Source organism: Carcharodon carcharias, chromosome 5 (genome assembly GCF_017639515.1).
Source record: "Carcharodon carcharias isolate sCarCar2 chromosome 5, sCarCar2.pri, whole genome shotgun sequence".
NCBI lineage: Eukaryota > Metazoa > Chordata > Chondrichthyes > Lamniformes > Lamnidae > Carcharodon > Carcharodon carcharias.
The window spans coordinates 105,334,399-105,357,861 of record NC_054471.1 but is presented as its reverse complement, the minus strand read 5'-3'; the positions used below and the strand labels follow the sequence as shown (position 1 = coordinate 105,357,861).

The following is a 23,463-nucleotide window of genomic DNA, read 5'->3' as shown; positions in this document are numbered from 1 at the left end:
AGCTCACTAGAAACTCAGTAGGGCCAGGGAGCTAAAATTGGTGGTTGTTACTTGCTGTGACTGACATAGGCCACACAGAGTCAGAAAGAATCCGGCAACAAAACCCCGTCCAATAATTCAAACTTTAGACAAGCATCCCAAATGTATCTCGAGCCTCCTTTCACCATTTCCTAACCACAATTTATTCTGAATGGCTTAATTTTAATGGGCCTGTTATTTGCCTATTTGGTTGGTATATGAACAGTTGGCTGCCTTTTCGGTCAATCCCTAAGTTTCATCTGAATGATGAATGATGCCCGGAAATGGATCACCTCCAGGTGTGATATCTTTGAAAGGTAATGCAAGCAAATGCAAGATGAGGGCATACACGCACACACAAACAAAGATTCACTGAAGCATTGAGTAGTGTTTGCAAGGAGTGATGGTCAGGAAATTATTGGCTTTGCAATATCTAATGGAAACTAATAGATGAGGAAAAATACAACTCCAACTTTCTGTAAATTATAGTAACATCTGAGATTACAGATTAGAGAGCTCCCTGCTGGCAGCAATGGATGTCAGTATTGCACATATATTTGAACAACTAGAGCTTGCTTACATAACCAGTTATCATAATTAATTCAATACTACACAACACTGGCTCCCATTTAGAAGATTTCCCTCCTTGAAAGCAAAGCTCTAATCTTTCTAATGCCTAGAATTTCCTGGGATTTACAGGCTGGTTTGCACCTTTTCTATCACAGTTTACACTGAGAGATGGGACTCCCACCCCAGCCCACCACACCTCCCCTGTTTGTACTTCAAGGCAATCACAGCTGTGTTCAATCTAATTGGAAATCAGTACTGGGAGAATACTGGATGTAAACCCAACTGCTGCTGATACACGAGTAGATGCTGGCCAATGAACGGAATCAGACATGCCACTTTGCTTCGAAGTGTGTAGGTGTTTCCCTATTTAAAGTTCTATACAAGGGCTAGGTTTCTATGGACTCAAATCTTCATTTTAAAATAAAAGTTTCACTCAGTTGTATTGCTAGTCAATCTAATTAGCTCAAATATACTGAATAATGAAGACATTTGCCATATACAATGGCTAATATTCAAATTCATTTCAATTTCTCTGAGTAAATTATACTTCTCTCCCTTTTCACATACTGTGCATAACATCAGGATGGTACCTGCATTGTCAACATTCAGATTAGAAATAGTTGGAATTGATCGACTGTTTTGCTGCTGCATAATTTGGGATTGAGATGGGGTTAACAGATTTAACCATTGTCAATGTTTCCACAATGTTATACGAGGTATGTAAAGTTAGAATTGTTTTGTCACCAAGCAGCAGGTCTTCCCTTATACACTACAGCCCCAGCTTATGATGCATCTACGTTACTCTGAAAGCTCCCAGAACACAAGTACCATGAGGCAAATCGTACTGACTCACTGAGCAGATCTTTTGTAGCACCACTTCACTGAAAATACTGTGTGTGCTGAGTGCTTGGAGCATGCTCAGAACATGTTGGCAAAACAGTATTGAGCTGCAAACAGCACAATCTTGTGATCAAGAGACAAAATCAATTCAAACGGAAGTCACAGCAAGTGGAAGCGCAACAGGTTGATGATTTGACAGTGCCACATCCAGTAGAGTTAGTAAGGTACCAAGAAATATTATTTTATCAACTTACAGTTGACAAGTTTTTTCAGTTGAGTGTAAATCTATTTCTGTAACAGGACACTGGACTGAGCCTTTGACTTTTTAGTGGCATTCCCACATCGGAATCAATAGGTGCATGGCTCAAACATCACTCCAGAGTAGAGACTAGAGCTCCAGTTCTGAATTCTAGGCTGACATTCAGCAGAATACTTGCATCTGATGGGTGTAGTTGCCTCCCCCATCTCTCACTGCATAGATTGTGCAAGCCCATTAAAAAACAGCCATTTTATAGGTTCAACAATCCCGTTGTGTGATATAAAGTTGGCTATGGCCATAGAAGGAGTGGTTATGTCACAGTCTCTCAGACTAGCATTCTTCCACCATTGCACTATTCTACAAGAAAGAGCATGAAGATACAAAAATAATGAGAACTCCCATAATATCCTCTCAAATAAACAACTTTTCCCTTTACACATTCCAATTTATCGTCCTTATATATATATATATATATATATTATCCTCATTGTCCCACTTGATTGTTGCATGGCAGCTGTAAACTTAGCAATGGCCACTTGTCAAACACTGAGGTCTCACTACTTCTTCCTTGAACTGAGACCCAGCTAGTTCTCATCCACCACCACCCTCCTGTGCCTGGCTTAACACATTCTTCCATATAACAATGTCCTGCAAATAAAAGGGATTGCTATGGGAACCTGTATGAATTGTAGCTATGAGAGATATGTGGAATATTCTTGGAACCAATCCAATTCAATACCTCGCCCTCACCTCTTTTTCTGATACATTGATGACTGCATCAATGTTGTTTCCTGCCCTCATCTCAAACTTGAAAATTTCATCAACTCGACTTCCAATTTCCACCCTTCCTTCATCACCGCACAGTTAATCTCCAACTGTTTCCTTCCTTTCCTCCAATTCCATTTCTGAGGCTAGGCTGTCAACCAATATATACAATAAATCCACTGTCCTGTAGCTACCATTTTAACACTTTATCACACCCTCTAAGGCAGTGGAATTCACTAGAAAATTAGTCAGGGCCAATTGGGATGATGGAAAATTTTAATTGGGACGCAAGCAGGATTTTAAAAATATTTGAAGATTCATTGTGATTTATTTCTTCAAAAAGGTATCTTGGTACAAAAATATAAAAACATAATAAAAGTATACCAAATGCACAGTTACTGTAATAACTTACTAACTCCTAATAACTTAATAACTCCTTTAACTTATTCCTGCTGATTCCCTCTTCTGATCACAGCTTCCCTCTCTAACCCTCCCGCTCACTCACCCTCTCCCACTTGCGCCCCCTTTCCCACTCACTCCCTCTTCCACTCGCTGCCTCTCCCATATGCCTCTTCTCCCGTTCATTCCCCTCTCCCGTCTCCCAGACTCAATATGCCATTTAACAATTTCAGATAATAACCACTGCTTTCATTTTCAGACAGCAAATCTTGGTAATGATTCTGTGATTTCCATTTAAACCTCCCAACTTTTCCTTCTTTACACGTCCCATGACCATTCCATTTTTATCTTGCACCATCAGCCCTTTCGTCATTTAATCTCTCTTGCCTTTCACCCTGTCATAGATCTTCCTTTTATTTCTTTCTGCACATCCCCCTTTCCCCATCCCTGTAGTGCTTAAAACCTGTTGCATCTCTAATTTCTTCCAGTTCTGGTGAAATGCCATCAATCTGAAACATTTGGCAGAATCTTCCAGTCACTCATGTCGGCAGGATCTTCCGGAGATTTCAAAGGCTCGTCAGCCCCGCTGTGGAGGAACCTGCCATGGGTTGGTGGAGGGGGTGGTTTGGAAACTTCTGGCTGTTAACTCTGTTTCCCTCTCTACAGCTGCTGACTGACCTGCTGACTATTCCCAATGTTTTCTGTTCTTATTTCAGGGGCTGAATTTCAGCTTGGTGGGCAGGCATGATCGGCAGGCCTGGGAGCAGCTGGGACACAGCAACACCCCCCTCCCAACTGCGATCGACCCACAACCGCGATTTCACGGTTGCTGCTATTTTGGGCTGCTGCCTCAAGGATAAAACTATGTTTTGCTTCCTCTAAGAAATCTGTAAAAAGAGAAAAGACTGTCAGTCCATATGCCATACCAGGACAGACATCATGGGCTGCCTGCAGTGATACATGGCATTCAAATCACGCAGGAACACACACTATCCAGGCTATTGACTAGTATTTATGGCCTCCATACCCACTGTCACTTCTATTCTAGGATCTCACATGTGAAATCATCCACAAGTGTAGTAATTATGGTTTTATTTAGTGTGTAATGTACCTTTAAGAATAATACTTGTTGGGAAACATCACATGATCTGTAGTACCCGATAGGAGATTAGCAGGGGCTACCTCCACAGTCAGTAAAGAGATAGAGTTGGCGTTGAAAGCATTGGTGTAGTTGCTGCTGAGTATATAGTAAATAAACTTAATGTTTCCACTTAGAAAGTTGTCTGTAGATCAACTCTATCACTAATTGTACACTTGGCCAACCATAACAACGAGCTACTCCTCAAATAGCATACAGGTATGGGGAACAAAAACAGAAACAGAAATACCTGGAAGAACTCAGCAGGTCTGACAGCTTTGGTGGAGGAGAGCACAGTTGACATTTCGAGTCCTCATGACCCTTCAACAGAACTAAGTAAAAATAGGAAAGGGGTGAAATATAAACTGGTTTGAGGTGAGGGGGGTGGGGGGGGGGTGGTTTTGGGACAAGCAGCCAGTAATAGGTGGAGATAACCAAAAGCTGTCACAGACAAAAAAAACAAAGAGGTGTTGAAGGTGGTGATATTATCTAAAAGAATGTGCTAATTAAGAGTAGAAGACAGGACAGATAAGGTACAGATAGCTCTAGTGGGGGTGGGGGAATACTAAAAGGTAAAAATAAACAATGGGTGGAAATACATTTAAAAATAATGGAAATAGGTGGGAAAAGAAACATCTATATAAATTATTGGAAAAAACAAAAAGGAGGGGGAAGAAACGGGAGGGGGTTGGGATGGAGGAGAGAGTTCAAGATCTAAAATTGTTGAACTCAATATTCAGTCTGGAAGGCTGTAAAGTGCCTAGTCGGAAGATGAGATGCTGTTCCTCCAGTTTGCGTTGAGCTTTACTGGAACAATGCAGCAAGCCAAGGACAGACATGTGGGCAAGAGAGCAGGGTGGAGTGTTGAAATGGCAAGCGACAGGGAGGTCTGGGTCATTCTTGCGGACAGATCGCAGGTGTTCTGCAAAGCAGTCGCCCAGTCTACGTTTGGCCTCTCCAACGTAGAGGAAACTGCATTGGGAGCAACGAATGCAGTAGACTAAGTTGAGGGAAGTGCAAGTGAAAAGCTGCTTCACTTGAAAGGAATGTTTGGGCCCTTGGACGGTGAGGAGAGAGGAAGTGAAGGGGCAGGTGTTGCATCTTCTGCGGTCGCATGGGTAGATGCCGTGGGAGGGGGTTGAGGAGTAGGGGTTTACGGAGGAGTGGACCAGGGTGTCATGGAGGGAATCTCCTCCGCCGATGCTGCCAGACCGCTGAGTTTTTCCAGGTATTTCTATTTCTGTTTTTGTTTTGGATTTCCAGCATCCGCAGTTTTTTGCTTTTATACAGATATGGGGAAGTCAACTTCCAGTCACCTGCCTTCTGTAATGTGTTGGTTGAGGCTGTGAAAGTGGAAATGGGCAGCCATCACAGGAACTATTACACCACACCATGAATCTTGTATGACAGCAAGTTAATCTTAGCAGCGAAAGTTGCTGGTGTGCAACTGGAATTAACTTATGCCCGTTATGCCCCAAGCTATTCATAGCACCAGGGTACTGCCTGAAACTAAATTGTTCATGCCACTCTTACAACAGCCTGAATTATACAGTGGGTACAGTGCAGTATCAGGCCATTCAGCCCAGCTGCTCTACACTGGCGTTTATGTTCGGCACGAACCTTCTCCATCTCACTTCACCATAAACTTCAACAGCTGCGAAAGTAGCCCTGGCTAACACCAGCTAGCCTTGAGCATGCCTTCCAATCATACATTTCTTTCATTTCCTGCCCAAATAGACGCTAGTTTTCAATGTTACCGAGTCTGCCCTACCTGTAGCTGTGTGTCGATGTTCCCCTGCGGACCTTCCTGCCCACTCCATAGCCATCCCACCGGGAACCTCACCCAGCGGACAGTCTTGTTGCTCCTTACCTCCCTCTCTCCATTAAAATTCACCAACCCAAGATCTAAAACCTCGAAAGGTTTAGAGCAACTAGTTGAAGGTGATTGAAGTTCATTTCTCATTGCCGGCACGTATTACACAGCTTAACTGCAAAGCAACGTTTATCTGTACACGGACATTTACTTCATTATTTCCTAAGCTCGATACCCATTCCAAAAATCCTAGAGGGTCGAAGTGAAGACTGAACCCAGTTTAGTGCTGCTGTTTCAGCAGCTCGTGTGTTCAGGGTTCAAGTGCTTGTTCTCACATCCCTTTCCAGTCGTTTTTATTCGGCCTATAGGCTAGGTCTTAATGAGATTGAGTTTTAACCTTAACCACACCAACCCCCTCCACCTCTCTGTCTCTCTATCTCTCCGCCCCCCACACACACACCTTAAACCAGCTTATATTTCAGCTCTTTCCTGGACTCGAACTCAAGTTCTGTCGAAGGGTCATGAGGACTCGAAACGTCAACTCTTTTCTTCTCCGCCGATGCTGCCAGACCTGCTGAGTTTTTCCAGGTAATTCTGTTTTTGTTTTGGATTTCCAGCATCTGCAGTTTTTTTTGTTTTTATAGCAATAAAAAGAAACGTGGTCGATCACTGTGACTGCAAAGCTTCCCAATGGCTCCTGGTTCTTCTTTTAATCTGGTCCTGGCGGTGATGTTAATGTTTGGGAGACTGTGCTCCCCTCTCTTTACTCGGCCGATGTTGCAAATGCTGGTATCGGCGATTTGCTTGCCCTTGGAGTCTTAAGTTAGTCACATGTAAACCCCCAGAGCCTGAAAGGAAGCAATTGTCCTGCTTTCCCTTTGTGCTGGGAACACCAATCGAAATGTTGCTTCAGCAAGCCTTGAGTTAAAAGTTATTAATATATTGAAAAGTCTATCCTATCCCTTTTCATTATAATTTCCCATGTCCGCATGTGCAATAGAAACACTCCATGTAAATTTATCTGTAATTTCAACCGCGCCTAGCGAAGATACTGCAGTGCCACTGAACAGAAAGGTGTAACCTCTTGGCAAGTTTATTATGTTGAAGGTTCTCATTCTAAGTCTGGGTATAGACATTTATAATGTAAATAAAATAATGACGGGATGTAGACCTTCAGGGGTTAAAATGGGAGTTAAATAATGTCTTCATTGTCCATTCTAGATCTGACCATATTTGACTGCAGCGGTTCAAGAAGGCGACTCACTAGCACCTTCTCAAGAGCAATTGGGGATGGGCAACAAATGCTGGCTTAGCCAGGGAAGCCCACATCCTCTGAAAGAATAAAATAAAATGGATGCAGTATGGTTGGAGGCCATTTGACCCATTGTACCTGTGCCAGCTCTTTGAAAGAGTCTCCAATTAGTCCCACTTCCCTACCCTTTCCCCAAAGCACTGCAATATTTTCCCCTTCAAGTGTTAATCCAATTCTATTTAAGTTGCTGTCACTGAACTTGCTTCCACCACCCTATCAGGTAGTGCATTCTAGATCAGAACAACTCATTGCACTGAAAAAAAATCTCATGTCACCGCTGATTCTTTTTCCAATTACCTTGAATCTGTGACCTCTGTTTATCAGACCTCCATTAAACCTTCTCTTCAGCTTCTCCACTCAAAGAAGGTGGATGTTTAATGATTCCAGGGTTCCATTCATTGTAGTGACCGCTCTTTTTGTGAAGAAAAACTTTCTGTCATCCCATCCTAAGTCTGTTTTTTATTAGTTTGAACCTGTAGGGCACTATTATGATTTAGCTTAAAGTAATTATCCAGATTTACCTTATGCATGACAGTTTTTGTTTTATATGCCTCTATAAACTCATGTCTGATACCTTCTTTCAAAATTGAACCCACTGACTAAATCTCTTTAGATTTTCCTTACAATTCAGACATCTAACAGTGGGAAGCATTATTGTAGTTTTTTTCCACTGCCTCCAACAATTGTATGTGTCTTTGTGTTTTGGTGGCCAGAACTATACAGAACCAAACTTTCACTTCCCCAAAAACTATGTCAAAAGTCACTTTGCCTTCTTTACAGAAGGATTCTGTTCTCTTGACCCCTTCCCACAATCCAAAAGACATTCTGCCCCTCCAACACTCATAGTTTATAGGGCAATCTTCCTCCAGTACCCCTCCTAAGGTCACAAAGACACTGTACCTTTTTGTTTTGTCAGTCCTGGCTGCCCTCCAACCTGCAATGGATTCTGAGCTGATTCATCCTATGACCAAAAGCTCCCAGTTGTGGCACAGACAGGATGTCTGTTGGAGGTGATCCCACCTCTTTCAATGGAGATTGCTTCAGAATCCAACCACCACATGATAAGTACAAATGAGCAGGCCTTTAGTCCCATCTAGCTCATCCTTTACCTGGGGACAAAGCCAGGTATGAGCTGCAACCAGAACCAACAGAAACAAGAAATTAGAAAACAAAGTGGGGCAGTCAGTAAGCAGCCTGATCCCTTGACGCAGTAAATCAGCAACTTCAGTACAGCAACCTGTAGATAAGAAGGGAAACTGTGTTGTATTTATACTGTTCCTGCAAAATGGTTAAGAATCAAGGCTCAATAATTTTGTCAGTCAGTGGCCGCTGCGATACTATTTGTACCATACTAAAATGGTATCTGTAAAACGTGACACTTATGAAAACATACTGGGAGACCTATTTCACTACAGGTTTGTGCAAAGTTCAGCATGTGGGCTTAACTGCCCTTACCTGTCCTCAGTCAGGGAGTTGGGGAAGAGTGGGAATGCTGACCCGAAAAGAGCATGCATTGTCTACATAGGAATTTCAAGTGTCTGAAAGAATAAATGTAGGGCCAGCTAGTTTAGCTGGCTAAATATGTGCTGCAAATTAAGGCTAACTGTCTGAGTACTGGCTGAGGTAGTTCTTGGGACCCATCTCCTCGCCTTACTCCATAATCCTCATCGTCAGCTGCCCTTCAATTTGAGGATGACATCTACTCAGGGTCATGACTTCCTGCTATAGGTTTTCAAGTGACTGAACAGACCAATTCTTGACTGGCGTATCTTTGGGCACATGGGGCAGGATGTCCCATGAGGGAGTGGGATCTAGAAAGCAGGATTTGCTTCCTATTCTGTCCACCTCTGTTGCCGTTCTGTCCCATCATTAAGATGTTGGTGGGGAAGGCAGTTTTTGGCCATCCAGATAGTGTTCAATCCAGTGAAGTTAATTTTGCAAAAGCAGCCAAGAGAGTGGGGGCAGCAGCAGGCACTCTTCCTCTATTATAATCAAATTCCTTAGCATAAGGTTTGCTGTAAAAAATGTGACCTTTGCAATAACTTACAGCTTGGACATACTTGAAAATCGAGGAGTCTACCACTATGACTTAAAGATTTAATGACACTGCCCTGAGTGCTTATTCCCTGTTTTCACTTTGCAATGGTTTCATCAGCCCATTTTGGTGGTATGCACCATTCTGTGCACGTGTCCAGTCACTGCACTTCATGAGTGACTAATCTTTACTGTTATTAGAGAGTGGGTGGCAGCATTCACTTTCTCAGCTCCAAGATTGAAAAATCAATTTGTGAACATTTCAGGGAGTGCAATGGACCATTTTGGACATTTGTGAAATGTGGTCTTCACAAGACTAGATGTTAAGGTGTCTGTGGGAGAGGCTCTCACACTTCTTAATGTTCTCTGTTGGAGAGTCAGACAATCGCAATGTAAGTACCAATGAGATTGGGATTTTGGCCCATCTAGCTCATCCTTCTATTGAAACCTCCACTTTCCCTATCACTGTATCTCCCTACCCATGCAATGATTTGATATTTTGCCTCCAAACTGACCCCCAAGCTCTACTCTACTGACCCTTTTCAATCCATGCACACCAGAAACTGTTTGGCATCACCTTGAAGCCAGGTGTATGATTGTATCTTACAGCAACATCAGATTTGGGAATCCAATGTTTTCTGTCACCTTTTGACCCTTCGAATATGTCTCTTTAACCTGATACTCTGACAGAATTAAGAATAAAAGTTCTTTTTTTTATGACCCTAAAAAAGTGCACTGTGCCGAATAGGCTGAGAAAGCCTCAGCACAGTCGGCTAAACCATCTACACAGGAGCAAAAGCAGCACCAGATACTCTGTTAGGTACTTGGTATTTCCATGTAGAGACTCCACTTGTCCCTTTATAGCTGAGCTCTCTGATTCTGACCAACTCCCTGATATTTAAGGCACTCACTCAGCTCTCTGCAACCAAGGACCGCATGAACATATCACACATGACAACACACCTCCAAACAGAATAAAACTTTCACATCAGTGACTTTTCATGGAAGGTCACTTTATCTATTCCCACAGATGCTGCCAGGCCTACTGAGCACGTCCAGCATTTTCTGTTTTATTTCAAATTTCCAGCATCCATAGTATTTTGCCTGTGCAGCACACTTTTAACGAGTTTTGGCACATTTGATTTAACAATCGCTCTCACACACAGGTGTTTATATGTGTGTGTGTATATATGTCTGAAAAATAATCTCAACATTCTCTGTATTTCTGGCCAATCGGGTCACTCTAAACATTGGTACCAGCTTCTCTGCAAAACTAGCTATGACATATCACAAACTATTGCAGGGTCTAAGGTGAAGAATATGAATTACAGTACCACAAGCTTTAGTGCAACAATGGTACTGATTTGTAGGAAAAGTGCTTTGAAATATAACAGCTCCATTTCCGTAGATTTTCCTTAAAGGTTGCTGATGATCTGTTGCAATTTATTGCCACTTTTAACTGAATAGCAAAAGAAGGGGGAGAGCTGCTGCAGTCTGAGGTACAGGTCTAAGTCCTGATCCAGGTACAGGAGCAGAGAGCTGCTGCAGTCTGAGGTACAGGTCTAAGTCCTGATCCAGGTACAGGAGCAGAGAGCTGCTGCAGTCTGAGGTACAGGTCTAAGTACTGATCCAGGTACAGGAGCAGAGAGCTGCTGCAGTCTGAGGTACAGGTCTAAGTCCTGATCCAGGTACAGGAGCAGAGAGCTGCTGCAGTCTGAGGTACAGGTCTAAGTCCTGATCCAGGTACAGGAGCAGACACTGCTGCAGTCTGAGGTACAGGTCCAAGTCCTGATCAAGGTGCAGGTTCAGAGAGCTGCTGCAGTCTGAGGTACAGGTCTAAGTCCTGATCCAGGTACAGGAGCAGAGAACTGCTGCAGTCTGAGGTACAGGTCTAAGTACTGATTCAGGTACAGGAGCAGAGAGCTGCTGCAGTCTGAGGTACAGGTCTAAGTCCTGATCCAGGTACAGGAGCAGAGAGCTGCTGCAGTCTGAGGTACAGGTCTAAGTCCTGATCCAGGTACAGTTCCAGCTCTTAGAGCGGAGCGACCGAATGGTGCAAAGTGCAGGAAAGTGTTACTCACCTAATATGTTTCCAACCAGAGCCACAATGAACACTAGAATATAAGCAACGATGAGAACCCACTCGTACTCCTTGGGATATAAATACTCCTTCCACAGGTACCGAATGAACTCATCGTCGTAATCAGCGCTGGATGTGAGCGGAGCGCTGCTGTTGCTTTCATTGAGCCCAAGAAGGTGATCATCCTTTATGCCTGCGCTCTCCATCTCCATCAGCTAACTGCTCTGTTTATTGCAGCCTCTGCTCACAGACTGGCCACATCACTCCATCCCCCCAGTGCAGAGAGCTGTTGCAGGCTGTAAAGTACAGGACTAAATCCTGCTCCACGATTTAAGGAAAGTGGGAGGAGGAAGTTTTACCTTCACGTGCTCGTGACGCTTTACCACTCACCGCAAACTTCATCCACCAGCCTTTCCAATCGGCATCTCTCACCGACCTCCGAAAGGTCACTTAACCCGACATGGGTTGAAAGTCCCGGGTGGAGGGAGGGTTGCTTGGGAGAGATGTCGAAAATCCCCCTCTAACTCTGGATAACAACTGCAAAGACTGTGAGAGCAGCGACCGCGCCTTTGGAAAGCTAAAAGCTGATCCAGCCGAAAGCTGTTCACAGCTGGTAGACTTTCTTTAAATGACTGATGCTCAAATATGTAAGTGTGAAGGGATTGGCTGCGGTCGGGCTGCTCCTCCGGATGTCTCAAAGTGCAGAGACATTAACCGGGAGACCCGAGAGGCATGTACTCTCACACATATGCCCGAGAGGCATGTACTGTCACACATATACCAGAGAGGCATGTACTCTCACACATATACCAGAGAGGCATGCACACTAACGCATATACCCAAGGCTCATGTACTGTCACACACATACCCGAGACTCTTGTGCCGTCACACATATACCCGAGAGGCATGGACTGTTTCACATATACCTAAGAGGCATGTACTCACACACGTATACCCCAGAGGCATGTATTCACACAAGTTTGCCCGAAAGGCATTTTATAACCTGTCTCCTGGCGAGCTTCCCCCAATTTGTTGTGATCCTGGACAAGATACTCCAAATTGTTAACTTCCCAAAAGTGACCCAATTTTGTTATGGTCCTAGGTGAGGAAGAATGAGCAGGCTCCCTTCCTTTATTCAACCCCCTCGGTTGGTCACAACAAGATTAATTTGAACTGGATTCCTTCCCTCGTGGATATCTTTTCCTGGTCCGAAAGTATTTATGTTTTAGAAGGAGCCAATTTAACTGGGGTTTCTTGAGTCAAGAAACAGTACATTTATTAATCACTAAAGCCTGAGAAAAAATAATAAAAATTCAACACACATACACACAGATTATAAAGAAGAAGTTGTGTCCAAAAATAAAAGTTAAAGAAGATATATGAATCAATCTTTGGCTAGTCCATGAGGAGTAGATGGTGAAATGTTATGACCGTTAAGTTGGGTGATTCAGGTGGAGCTGTTGAACAGTTAGTTTGGAGACACTTAATTCTGCACTTTAGCTGGAGGAGCTGTTCTATTTCCTTTTTGACTGTAGCTTTGCTAACCTCGGTCTTGCCTCCAGCAACACAGACAGAGAGAGTGGGACTTTTACCTGCAAGCTGCAGGGATGCCTGGCTGATGTTCTTCTGCTGTGACCTGATGCTGGCACATTAGAACTAGAACACACAGATCAGGTTTGCAGCTGGCTTTTTAACCCCTTTCCTTGTGTATTCTTGGAAGGGAAAAAACAAACATGTCTTTCACCCAGAATTGGTTTTCTTTAAACTCAGACCATTTCCACATTCTAAGATATAACTCAACAGGAGATGGTTTCTGCTGAGATGTTGTAATCAGTTTCCATTGTCTCCACAACCACAGGAGATTAAAGTTCAGTTTTTTGCATTGCATCTCTCCCTTTCAAATGTCCCTGTCTGAAGTAGATCTTGAAACCTTTTCAGGTGCGACATTCCAAGTTCTCTCTGGACTAGTCGGTCAGGTATAATCCACATAGGAAGTTTCCAGAAAGTGGCTACTTCACATTCTCAGCCAGCCTTTGCTTGTAGGTCTTTTTAAAACACGTCTTACTTAAAAAGTTCAATATGTCTGTAAGTAGTTACAGGCCTGTGATCCACTATCATGTATTCTCACACATATGCCTGAGAGTCATGTACTTACATATATACCTGAAAGGCATGTGCTCTCATGCATATACCAGAGAGGCATGTACACACATACATGTAACCAGGGATCATGTACTTTTACACTTGTACCCAAGGTCCATGTACCCTTACATTTGCACCCAAGGAATATGTACCCCTGCATTTGTACCTGAAGGGCATGTACTCTTACAAATGTATGCAAGGGACATGTACTCTTACACATGTGTCCAAGGGCCATGTGCACTCATGCATTTTCTTGAGAAGTATGTACTCCTCCTATACATGCATGGGAGAAGTATGTAATTTTACCCATGTACACAAAGGGAATGAATTCTTACACACAAATAGGGAGATAGAAAAATAGAAAGAGGGATAAAAAGGAATGGGTTACATTATTGATTAAAGAATCAGTTATAGCTGTGAGAAGGGATGATGTGTTAGGAGGATCATCAAATGAGGCTGTATGGGTTATACTGAAGAACAAAAAAGGGACAATCACACATTGGAGTGTGCTAGCCAACCAAACAGTCAGAGGAAGATAGAAGGGCAAATTTGCAGGTGAATCTCTGATAAGTGTATGGCAAAAATAGTGGGAGATTTCAACTTGCTGAATATTAATTGGGATAGAGTTTGTGTGGAAGACGCAGAGGGAGCCAAATTCTTAAAATGCATTCAGGAGACATTATTCTTAGCCCTGAAAGAGCATTTTGTTCTGGACTTAGTTTTAGGGAAGGAAGCTGGGTGGCTGGAAGGAGTATCTGTTGGAGAGCACTTTGATGGAAACAATCATAATTCAGTTCAATTTATGACAGTTATGGAAAAAGATGAAGATTGACCAGGAATAAATGTTCTCAATTGTGGAAGAGATAATTTTACTTAGCTGAAATATGATTTAGCCAAAGTGGACAGGTAAATCAGTGCCAGATCAGTGGGTGGCATTCAAAGAAGTGATAATGAGAGTTCAGAGCAAGTATTGCTGAGTGTTTCCAACATTTACGGTTTTTATTTCAGAGAAAGTATGTTTCTTTAAAGAAAAAGTGTGGAACTAACCAATACAGAGTCCCTTGTGTCATGGAAGTCAAGAAGCTTAAAGAAGAGGATTATGAAAAAAAAGAAGCTTATGACACATACCGAAAGCTCAATATTACAGAAAACCTGGAAGAGAATCAAAAGTGTAGGTGTAATATTAGAGAGGCAATTAGGAAAACAGAAAGAGGCCATGAGAAAATATCGGCATGTAAAATGAAGGAATAGATAAGGATTTTTTAATGAATACATAAAGAGCAAGATGATAACTAAAGAAAGAGTAGGGCCTATTCGGGTCCATTAGAGTAACCTGTGTATGGAGGTGCAGCTCATAAGTATGATTCTGAATGAATACTTTGGCTGGGATTTTCTGGCCCCAGTGCAGCGGTCCAGCAAAAGTCATAGAGTCATAGAGGTCTACAGCACAGAAAAAGGTCCTTTGGCCCATCGAGTCTGCACCAGTCAAACAAGTATTCTAATCCCATTTTCCCGCACTAGGCCCATAGCCATGGCATCATAAGTGCACATTCAAATACTTCTTAAATGTTATGAGGGTGTCTGCCTCTACCACTCTTTCAGGCAGTGAGTTCCAGATTCCCACCACCCTCTGGGTGAAAAAATTATTCCTCACATCCCTTCTAAACCTCCTGCCCCTTGCCTTAAATCAATGTCCCCTGGTTATTGATCCCTCCATCAAGGGGAAAAGTTCCTTCCTGTCTACTCTATCTATGCCCCTCATAATTTTATACACCTCAATCATGTCCCCCCTCAATCTCCTCTGCTCCAGGGAAAATAACCCTAGCCTATCCAACCTCTCCTCATAACTAAAACTCTCCAGCCCAGGCAACATTCTGGTAAATCTCTCCTGCACTCTCTATAGTGCAGTCACATCCTTCCTGTAATGCGGATTCCAGAACTGCACACAATACTTTAGCTGTGGCCTAACCACAGTTTTATACAGTTCCAGCATAACCTCCATGCTCTTATACTCTATGCCTCGGCTACTAAAGGCAAGTAACCCATATGCCTTCTTAACCACCTTATCTACCTGTCCTGCTACCTTAAGGGACCGGTGGACATGCACACCAAGGTCCGTCTGATCCTCGGTACTTCCCAGGTCCTACCATTTATCATGTATTCCTGTGCCTTGTTTGTCCTGCCCAAGTGCATCACCTCGCACTTATCTGGATTAAATTCCATTTGCCACTGATCAGCCCATCTGACCAGCCCATCTATAGCCTCCTGTAATCTAAGGCTATCCTCCTCACTATTTACCACCCCACCAATTTTACTGTCATCCATGAACTTACTGATCAACCCACCTACATTCAAATCTAAATCGTTTATATATACCACAAACAGCAAGGGACTCAACACTGATCCCTGTGGAACTCCACTGGACACAGGCATCCAGTCATAAAAACACTCCTCGACCATCACCCTCTGCTTCCTGCCACTCAGCCAATTCTGAATCCAATTTGCCAAATTGCCTTGGATCCCGTGGGCTCTTAGCTTCGTTATCAGTGTCCCATGCGAGACCTTATCAAAAGCCTTGTTGAAGTCCTAGTACACTATGTCAAATGCATTGTTCATCAACACACCTGATTACTTCTTCGAAAAATTCAATCAAATTGGTCAGTCATGACCTCCCCTTAACAAAACCATGCTGACTGTCCTTGATTAATCCCTGCCTCTCCAAGTGTAGATTAATTCTGTCCCTCAGAATTGCTTCCAATAGTTTACCTGCCACAGAGGTTAGACTGACTGGCCTGTAGTTCCCTGGCTTATCCCTTCCTCCCTCCTTGAATAAAGGTACCACATTGGCTGTCCTCCAGTCCTCTGGCACCTCTCCTGTGGACAGTGAGGTATTGAAAATTATTGCCAGCGCCCCTGCTATCTCCTCCCTTGCCTCACTCAACAGCCTGGGATACATTTCATCCAGGCCTGGAGATTTATCTACTTTTAAGCCTGCCAGACTACTTAGAACTCCTCATTTTCTATGCTAATTTCTTTAATTAAATCACAGTCCTTCTGATTTCCATACCCTCGTTGTCCCTCTCACTTGTGAACACCAACACAAAGTATTCATTTAGAACCCTACCTACGTCTTCCGGCTCCACATAGAAATTACCACTATGGTCCTTAATGGACCCTACTCTTTCCCTAGTTATCCTCTTACTCTTAATGTACTTGTAAAATAACTTTCGATTTTCTTTATTTTACCTTCCAATGTTTTTTCATGCCCCATTTTTGCCCTCCCAATTTCTTTTTTAAGTTCCAGTCCATTGATTTTTAAAGAGGCTGGATGATCCCAGTGGCAGGTGGGGCCGGAAAATCCACCCTTTGCATCTGTTTCCACAAAAGAGAGGAATGATGAAGACATTGTAATCAGGGAGGTGGTGTGTGAAATATTAGGTGAAAGTAAAATTGTGAGAGAGGAAGTTTTCTTTCATTCATTCATGGGATGTAACATTCATTACCCATCCCTAATTGCCCTTGTTTAGAGAGCATTTAAGATTCAACTGTATCGCTGTGGCAAAGACAGCAGATTTCCTTTCATAAAGGACATTAGTGAACAAGATTTTTTTTTAACAACAATCAGTAATGGTTTCATGGTCATCATTAGACCTTTAATACCAGATTTTTTTTATTAAATTCAAATTTTGCCATCTGCCACGATGGAATTTGAACCTAGGTCTGCAGAGCATTACCCTGGGTGGCTGGAATACTAGTCCAGTGACAATACCACTATGCCACCAGCTCCCCATAGATTTAGCATCTTTGAAAGTGGATAAATCCCCAGGCCCAGTGGAGATGTATCCTTGGCTGTTAAAGGAAACAAGAGAAGAAATATTGCTGGCTTTGACAATCATGTTCCAATCCTCTCTGGCTCCAGGTGTCGTGGCAGAAGACTGGAGAACAGCTAACATTGTACCATTGTTTAAAAAGGGAGAAAAGGATAGACTGAGGAATTACTGGCCAGTCAGCCTAACTTCAGTGGTCATAAGATTATTGGAAACAGTTCTGAGGGCTGGATAAATTTTTATGCAGAGACACAGATTAATCAAAACCAGTCAGCATGGATTTGTTAAGGGAAGGTCGGGCCTGACTCAAGTGATTGAAGTTTTGGAGAAGGTAACAAGGAGATGATGGTAGTGCATTTGGAGTAGTCTATATGTGTTTTAGTAAGGACTTTGATAAGATACCACGTGGCGGACTGGTCATAAAAGTAAAAGCCCATGGGATCCAAAGCAAAGTGCAAGTTGGATCCAAAATTGGCTTAGAGGCAGGAAGCAAAGGATATTGGTGGATGGGTATTTTTGTTACTGGAATGCTGTTTCCAGTGGGGTTCTACAATGCTCAATAATAGATCCCTTGCTTTTTTGGGTATATATATATCAATGATTTGGACTTGAACGTAGTTCAATGTAGGCCATAATTAAGTTTACAAATTTAGGCAAAAAAATTGTCTATGTGGTTTTTAAGTAAAAAGAAAGCTATGAATTACAGGAAGATATCATTAGACTCATCAGGTAGGATTAACTTTGGCAAAAAGATTTCAGTCTAGAGAAGTGTGAGGTAATACATCTGGGGAAGGCTAGCAAGACAGAGGAACACAGAATAAAAGGTAGGCTACTGAGAAGCGTCGAAGAATGGAGGGATCTTGGGGTGCATGTCCACAGATTCCTGAAGGTGGTTGGACAGATAGATAATGCGGTCAAGAAGGCATATGAGTAACGTCCCTTCAATAGCTGAAGAATAAATATACAAGTTAGGAGGCTATGCTGGAACTATATAAAACACTGCTTAGGCCACAACTGGAGTATTGCATGCAATTCTGATGGCACGTGATAGGAAATTTGCTGTGATTGCACTAGAGAGACTACAGAGGAGAACATATTGCCTGGACTGGAGAATTTTGGTTATGATGGAAGATTGGATAGACTCAGGTTTTTTTCCTTTGGAACAGAGGAAACTGAAGGGTCTCAATTGAGTGGGTAGGAAGGCCCTATTCCCATTGAATGAGGAGTCCAAGATGAGGGGGGATAGATTTAGTGGAAGAAGCTGGAGCCAGACAGTATTGGAGCATGATTGTCAAAGCCTCCACTATTTCTTCTCTTGCTTCTCTTAACAACCTAGGATACATTTCCTCTGGGCCTGGGGATTTATCCACTTTCAAAGATGTTAAATCCATTAAGACTTCCCCTCTCATTGTGCTCATTTCACCCAAAATTTCACACTCCACCTCCCAGATTACAATGTCTTCACCATTTCTCTCTTTTGTGAAAACAGATGCAAAGGGTGGTATTCAAGGAGAAATGTTTTCACCCAGATGCTGGTGAGGGTCTGGAACTCACTGCCTGAAAGGGTGGGAGAGGTATAAATCTTCATAATATTTAAAATGTACTTGGATATGCACTTGAAATGCCGTAAGCTTCAAGACTTCGGACCAAAAGCTGGAACGTGGAATTAGGCTGGGTGGCTCCTAGTCAGCTCGCATGGACATGTTGGGCCAAATGGCCTCCTTCCTTGCTGTAAATTTCTATAATTCTTTTATGCATCTAACAGAGGGACATGTACTTTCACACATGTAACCAAGGGGCATTTACTCTTACACATGTAAACGAGGAGCAATTACTCTAATACATGTAACTGAGGGGCATGTACTGTTACAAATCAAACTGAAAGGTATGTAGTCTTACCCATGTAAACGAGGGGTGTGTAGTCTCACACAAGGGCCCAAAGGGCATGAATTCTTACACAAGCACCTGAGGGGCATGTACTTAACACAAACCTGAGGGGCAGGTGTTATTACACATGTAACCAAGCAGTATGTACTTTTACCCATTTAACCAAAGGCCATATACTTTAAGCATGTATGGGACATGTGTTCTTACAAATGTAACTGAAGGACATGTAATCATACACATGTAGCTGAGGGATATGTATCCTTTTGCATTTAACTGAGTGGCCTGTAACCAAGTGTGTGTTCTGTACCAAAGAAGCATGTACTGTTACACATATAACTGAGGGGTGTACACTCTTACATGTGTACCTGAGGAGCATGTACTCTTACACATATACCCGAGGGGCATGTGGTCTGCCAGATGATATCGAGCCCTCTTATATACCTTTCAAATATTTACCTCATTTTTGGTGTGCATATGGTGCGGAGGTTTATTGTGGCAGATATTTTGGTTGAAGAACTTTCTATTACTAGTTATAAAATTAGAAGTCATCAACATTTTGGTGGAATTGCAATCATTTTTTTTTGTTTGGGGTCTATTTATAGGCTTCCTATTTGTTTTTCGAACTTAGAAATGAAGGTTATGATTTTCTTTTGCCAAAAGATACCTTGTGCTTCACATCCTTGTGATTTGTATCGGTTGGTTTGAAGCAATTACACAGATATTTAAGTTTTCTTATTATGCAATCTTTCAATCTATTTTTAGAAGTGGGATGTCAGAGGAGGATTATAAATGCTACATAAATGGTCAAAAAAATGACAGAGGAATAAATCTGGTAACTACAGACCAAACAGTCTAACATCAGTTATGAGGAAACATTGAGACAATAATCCAAGAAATAATTAATTGCCACTTGAAAAAATAGAGCTTCATAAATGACAGCCAGCATGGATTTGTTAAAGGCAAATTGTGCTGACTAACATAATTGAAGAACTTTCTATTACTAGTTATAAATGAAGTGGTGGAGAGGGTTATTGAAGATAATGTAGTTGGTATATGGATTTTCAGAAAGCCTTTGATAAAATGCTATCCCATTGATGTGTTAACAAAATTGAAGTTCATGGGACTAAAAGAGCAACGGCATTTAAAGAAATTGGCTGAGATAGAAGCTGAGTGTAGTGGTGAATATTACTTTTCAGATTGGGAGGGAGTTTACAGGGGTATCACTAGGGATTGGTATTAGGCCTACTCCTACAGGGCATAATCTCAAAATTTGCATATGACTCAAAACTTAGAAATATTGTAAACAGCGAGAAAGATGGTAATGACTTCAGGAAGATTTAGACAGCTTAGTGTATTGAGTAGGCACACGATAGGTGCAATTTAACACAGCGATGCATAAAGCAATGCATTTTGGTGGGAAGATTGAGGAGAGGTAATATTAACTAAATGGATTTGTATGTACACAAATCTGTGAAGGTGGCAGGACAAGATGGGAGGGCTGTTGAAAAAGCGGACGGGATCCTTGGCTTTATAAACAGAAGCAAAAAGTTCAAAAGCAAGAAAGTTATGCAAAGCCTGTAAATCACTTGTCAGGCGGCATCTGCAGTATTGTATTCAATTCCGAGCACAGCACTTTAGGAAGGATGCCGAGGCATTAGAAAGGGTGCTGACGAGATTTTCTAGAAAGGTTTGTATTTGAGAGTTGGTGGTAATGACTCGTAACGTTAGTCAGTACCTCGGGTTATGTCTGGTATCAATCTTGGGTTTAGAATCTTGAATTGATAGTGAGACAGAAAGGAATTGTCATCTGTTGTACATTTTGGTTGTTAAACCAGGCCAATTTATTTTCACTTGCAGGAGCCCATGATGTTCATGGTGCTTGATGTATCTGTACAAGAATTTGTCACTTAAATTTGACTTTCAAGTAGACTGGTCCATTTTTATCGATATTTAAAGGTATATCCTATCGTTGGGAAAAACGTAATCCTCCAACACTTCACTGCTAAAGTATTAGCTACATGATGTTAATTTATGGTTGCACATTGTCTGAGTTCTTCTACCGTAAATAATTTATCTATAACATAGCTTGTAATGTTTTAAAAGTGATTTGATCACTTTTTTAATTTAAGTTGATATTATATTGATTAAATGAAACCTCTTTCGATAATTGCTATTCGTATGGAAATGTCTCCCAATCCTTTGAAAAATTGAAAATTGTGTGGGGGAATGATAGAGCACCTCATCTCTTTTCTGTAAGAGATATTCTGCTAAATAATATTAAATTTGATTGGATACATTCATCCAGATTTTTGCCACAAATGAGAGCCTCTCCATTGTGGTGAAAATAGCTGAACTGGCTGAAAATTATACTTCCCGGCCCTGAACATGGCTCATTTTTGCTGGGGCAGGGTGAGTTTTGCACATGTGCAGTTTGCAGAGGCAGCTGACTAATTAAATCAACAGCTGCTTCCACTGAAGTGGGACATTTGAAGGCACTGAGTATGAAACCTGAAGTGTGCAGCTTAGACCTGGTAAGAACTTTGTAGATTTGTTTGGACAGCCATACCCTTTGGAAAGGTGAGGTAACCCTTTGGATCGTTTCCCGGGACACTTTTGGCAGAGCTCAGGTGCCCTTTGGGGTAAATCAGGTGCCCTATGGAATTGTTAAAAGTAGGCATAAATGTGTGTAAAAAGTGCATAAGCTTATTGGAACTGCCAGGCTCATTGGAACTGACAATAGACCTGTAAAAATCAATTGTCAAAACTGTCAGAAGAAGCTGTCAAAGGGAGATATCAAAGGGACCTGTAAAGTTGTCAAGACATTTAAAAGTCCTGCCCTTTAATCTTTGAAAAAATATGTCTGGATTCTTAAAACATAATGATTGCTTGCTATTTCAGTCTGCCTGTTGACATAAGCCAAAGTGTTTCTATTATTGTTTCTATTAAGTGTTTCACAACCACCCATTCCCACAGTAGGGTATCTGCTATTTCACAGTTTGATTGAGAGCTACAAGTGGTTATAGACTCCTGAACTGGACTATGAATTCCATTATTTGTTGTTCCAAGGGATTGTGCATTTGAATGAAATATTTGTTGTTATCAGACTTTATTTAGTTAAAGGGATGTAAATATAGCAAATAGGTTTTTATGAATGAGAATGTTGTTTTCAATATAGTGAAGTCTTCAATAGACACTTAGAACTTTATTTTACAGAACTTTATCCATCACACTCCTGACTTGTGCCTTGTAGATGCTGGACAGACTTTAGGGAGTCAGGAGATGAGTTACTCGCAACAAAATCCTGAGCCAACAAAAACAGAAAATCTGAAAAAACTCAGCAGGTCTGGCAGCATCTACGGAGAGGAAGACAGAGTTAATGTTTTGAGTCCAGATGATTCTTCTTCAGAGCTCTGAGGAAGAGTCATATGGACCAAAACGTTAATTCTGTCTTTCTCTCCACAGATGCTGTCAGACCTGTTGAGATTTTCAGCATTTTCTGTTTTTGTTTCAGATTTCCAGCATCCGCATTATTTTGCTTTTATCTTAGAATTCCCAGCCTCTGCCCTGCTCTTGTAGCCACAGTATTTATATGGCTGGTTAGATTAAGTGACAAATAATACCATTACACACAGCCAAAGGGAGTGGCAATGGGATAAGTGAAAAAACAAAAGATGTGCCTGGATAAGGAGTAAATAGCAGGATAGTAGCCGTCTGAACGCAATGTAAAGGAAATAAAAAAGAAACAAGGGAAAGAAAAACTGAATCAGCTGCAGGATGAAGGAAAACCAAGCGTCCATTTTGGAGCACTATCAGACTTTTCTCACGTGTTCCACTTTGTAGAGTATACCGCAATTCCCACTTCCCTGCAATTCTCCCATCTTCAATACCCTTTGAAAGTTATTATTGAAGCAGTGCTTTCCAGAAAATTACAATTCACTGTGTAAAAAAAAAATTCTCCTCATCTCTCTCGCTGTGTTTTTTTGCCAATTATCTTAATTCTGTATCTTTCACTTAGCAACTTTCCTGCCAGTGAAAAGTGTTTCTCCCCATCTATTCTATCCAAAACCACCACGACATTTTGAGCAACTCTATTAAAGCTCCCATTAACCTTCTCTGCTCTAAGTCCAGCCTCTCCAGTCCCTCTGTAAGTTTAAAAAAAATTGTTTTTATAAATTTAGACTTGATTTAATTTAGTTGCAAGCATCCTCATTACTAGAGCCAAAATTAGCCCTTTAGTTCGACAGAGATATAACCATCAGGCAAAGACTCAGGGCGGAATCATCTGGTCCCATTGACAGCAGGCGTCATGCCAGGTGGGGAGTGGGGGACAACAATTCAGAGTGAGGGTCGGAAATCAGTTTCACGCTGATGTGAAATCA

At 41.9% G+C, this 23,463-nt stretch overlaps 1 protein-coding gene across 1 annotated transcript in view; it reads right to left on the bottom strand.

The window, feature by feature from the left end:
* hcrtr2 (hypocretin (orexin) receptor 2) overlaps positions 1-23,463 on the bottom strand; it is a 188,256-nt gene that overhangs the window by 124,146 nt on the left and 40,647 nt on the right. Inside the window, exons 2-3 of the mRNA XM_041187368.1 lie at positions 14,685-14,721; positions 11,230-11,396 (exon numbers count right to left, since the gene is read on the bottom strand). Coding sequence (XP_041043302.1) covers positions 11,230-11,396; positions 14,685-14,721 — 204 coding nt within the window. The remainder of the gene's footprint in view (positions 1-11,229; positions 11,397-14,684; positions 14,722-23,463) is intronic.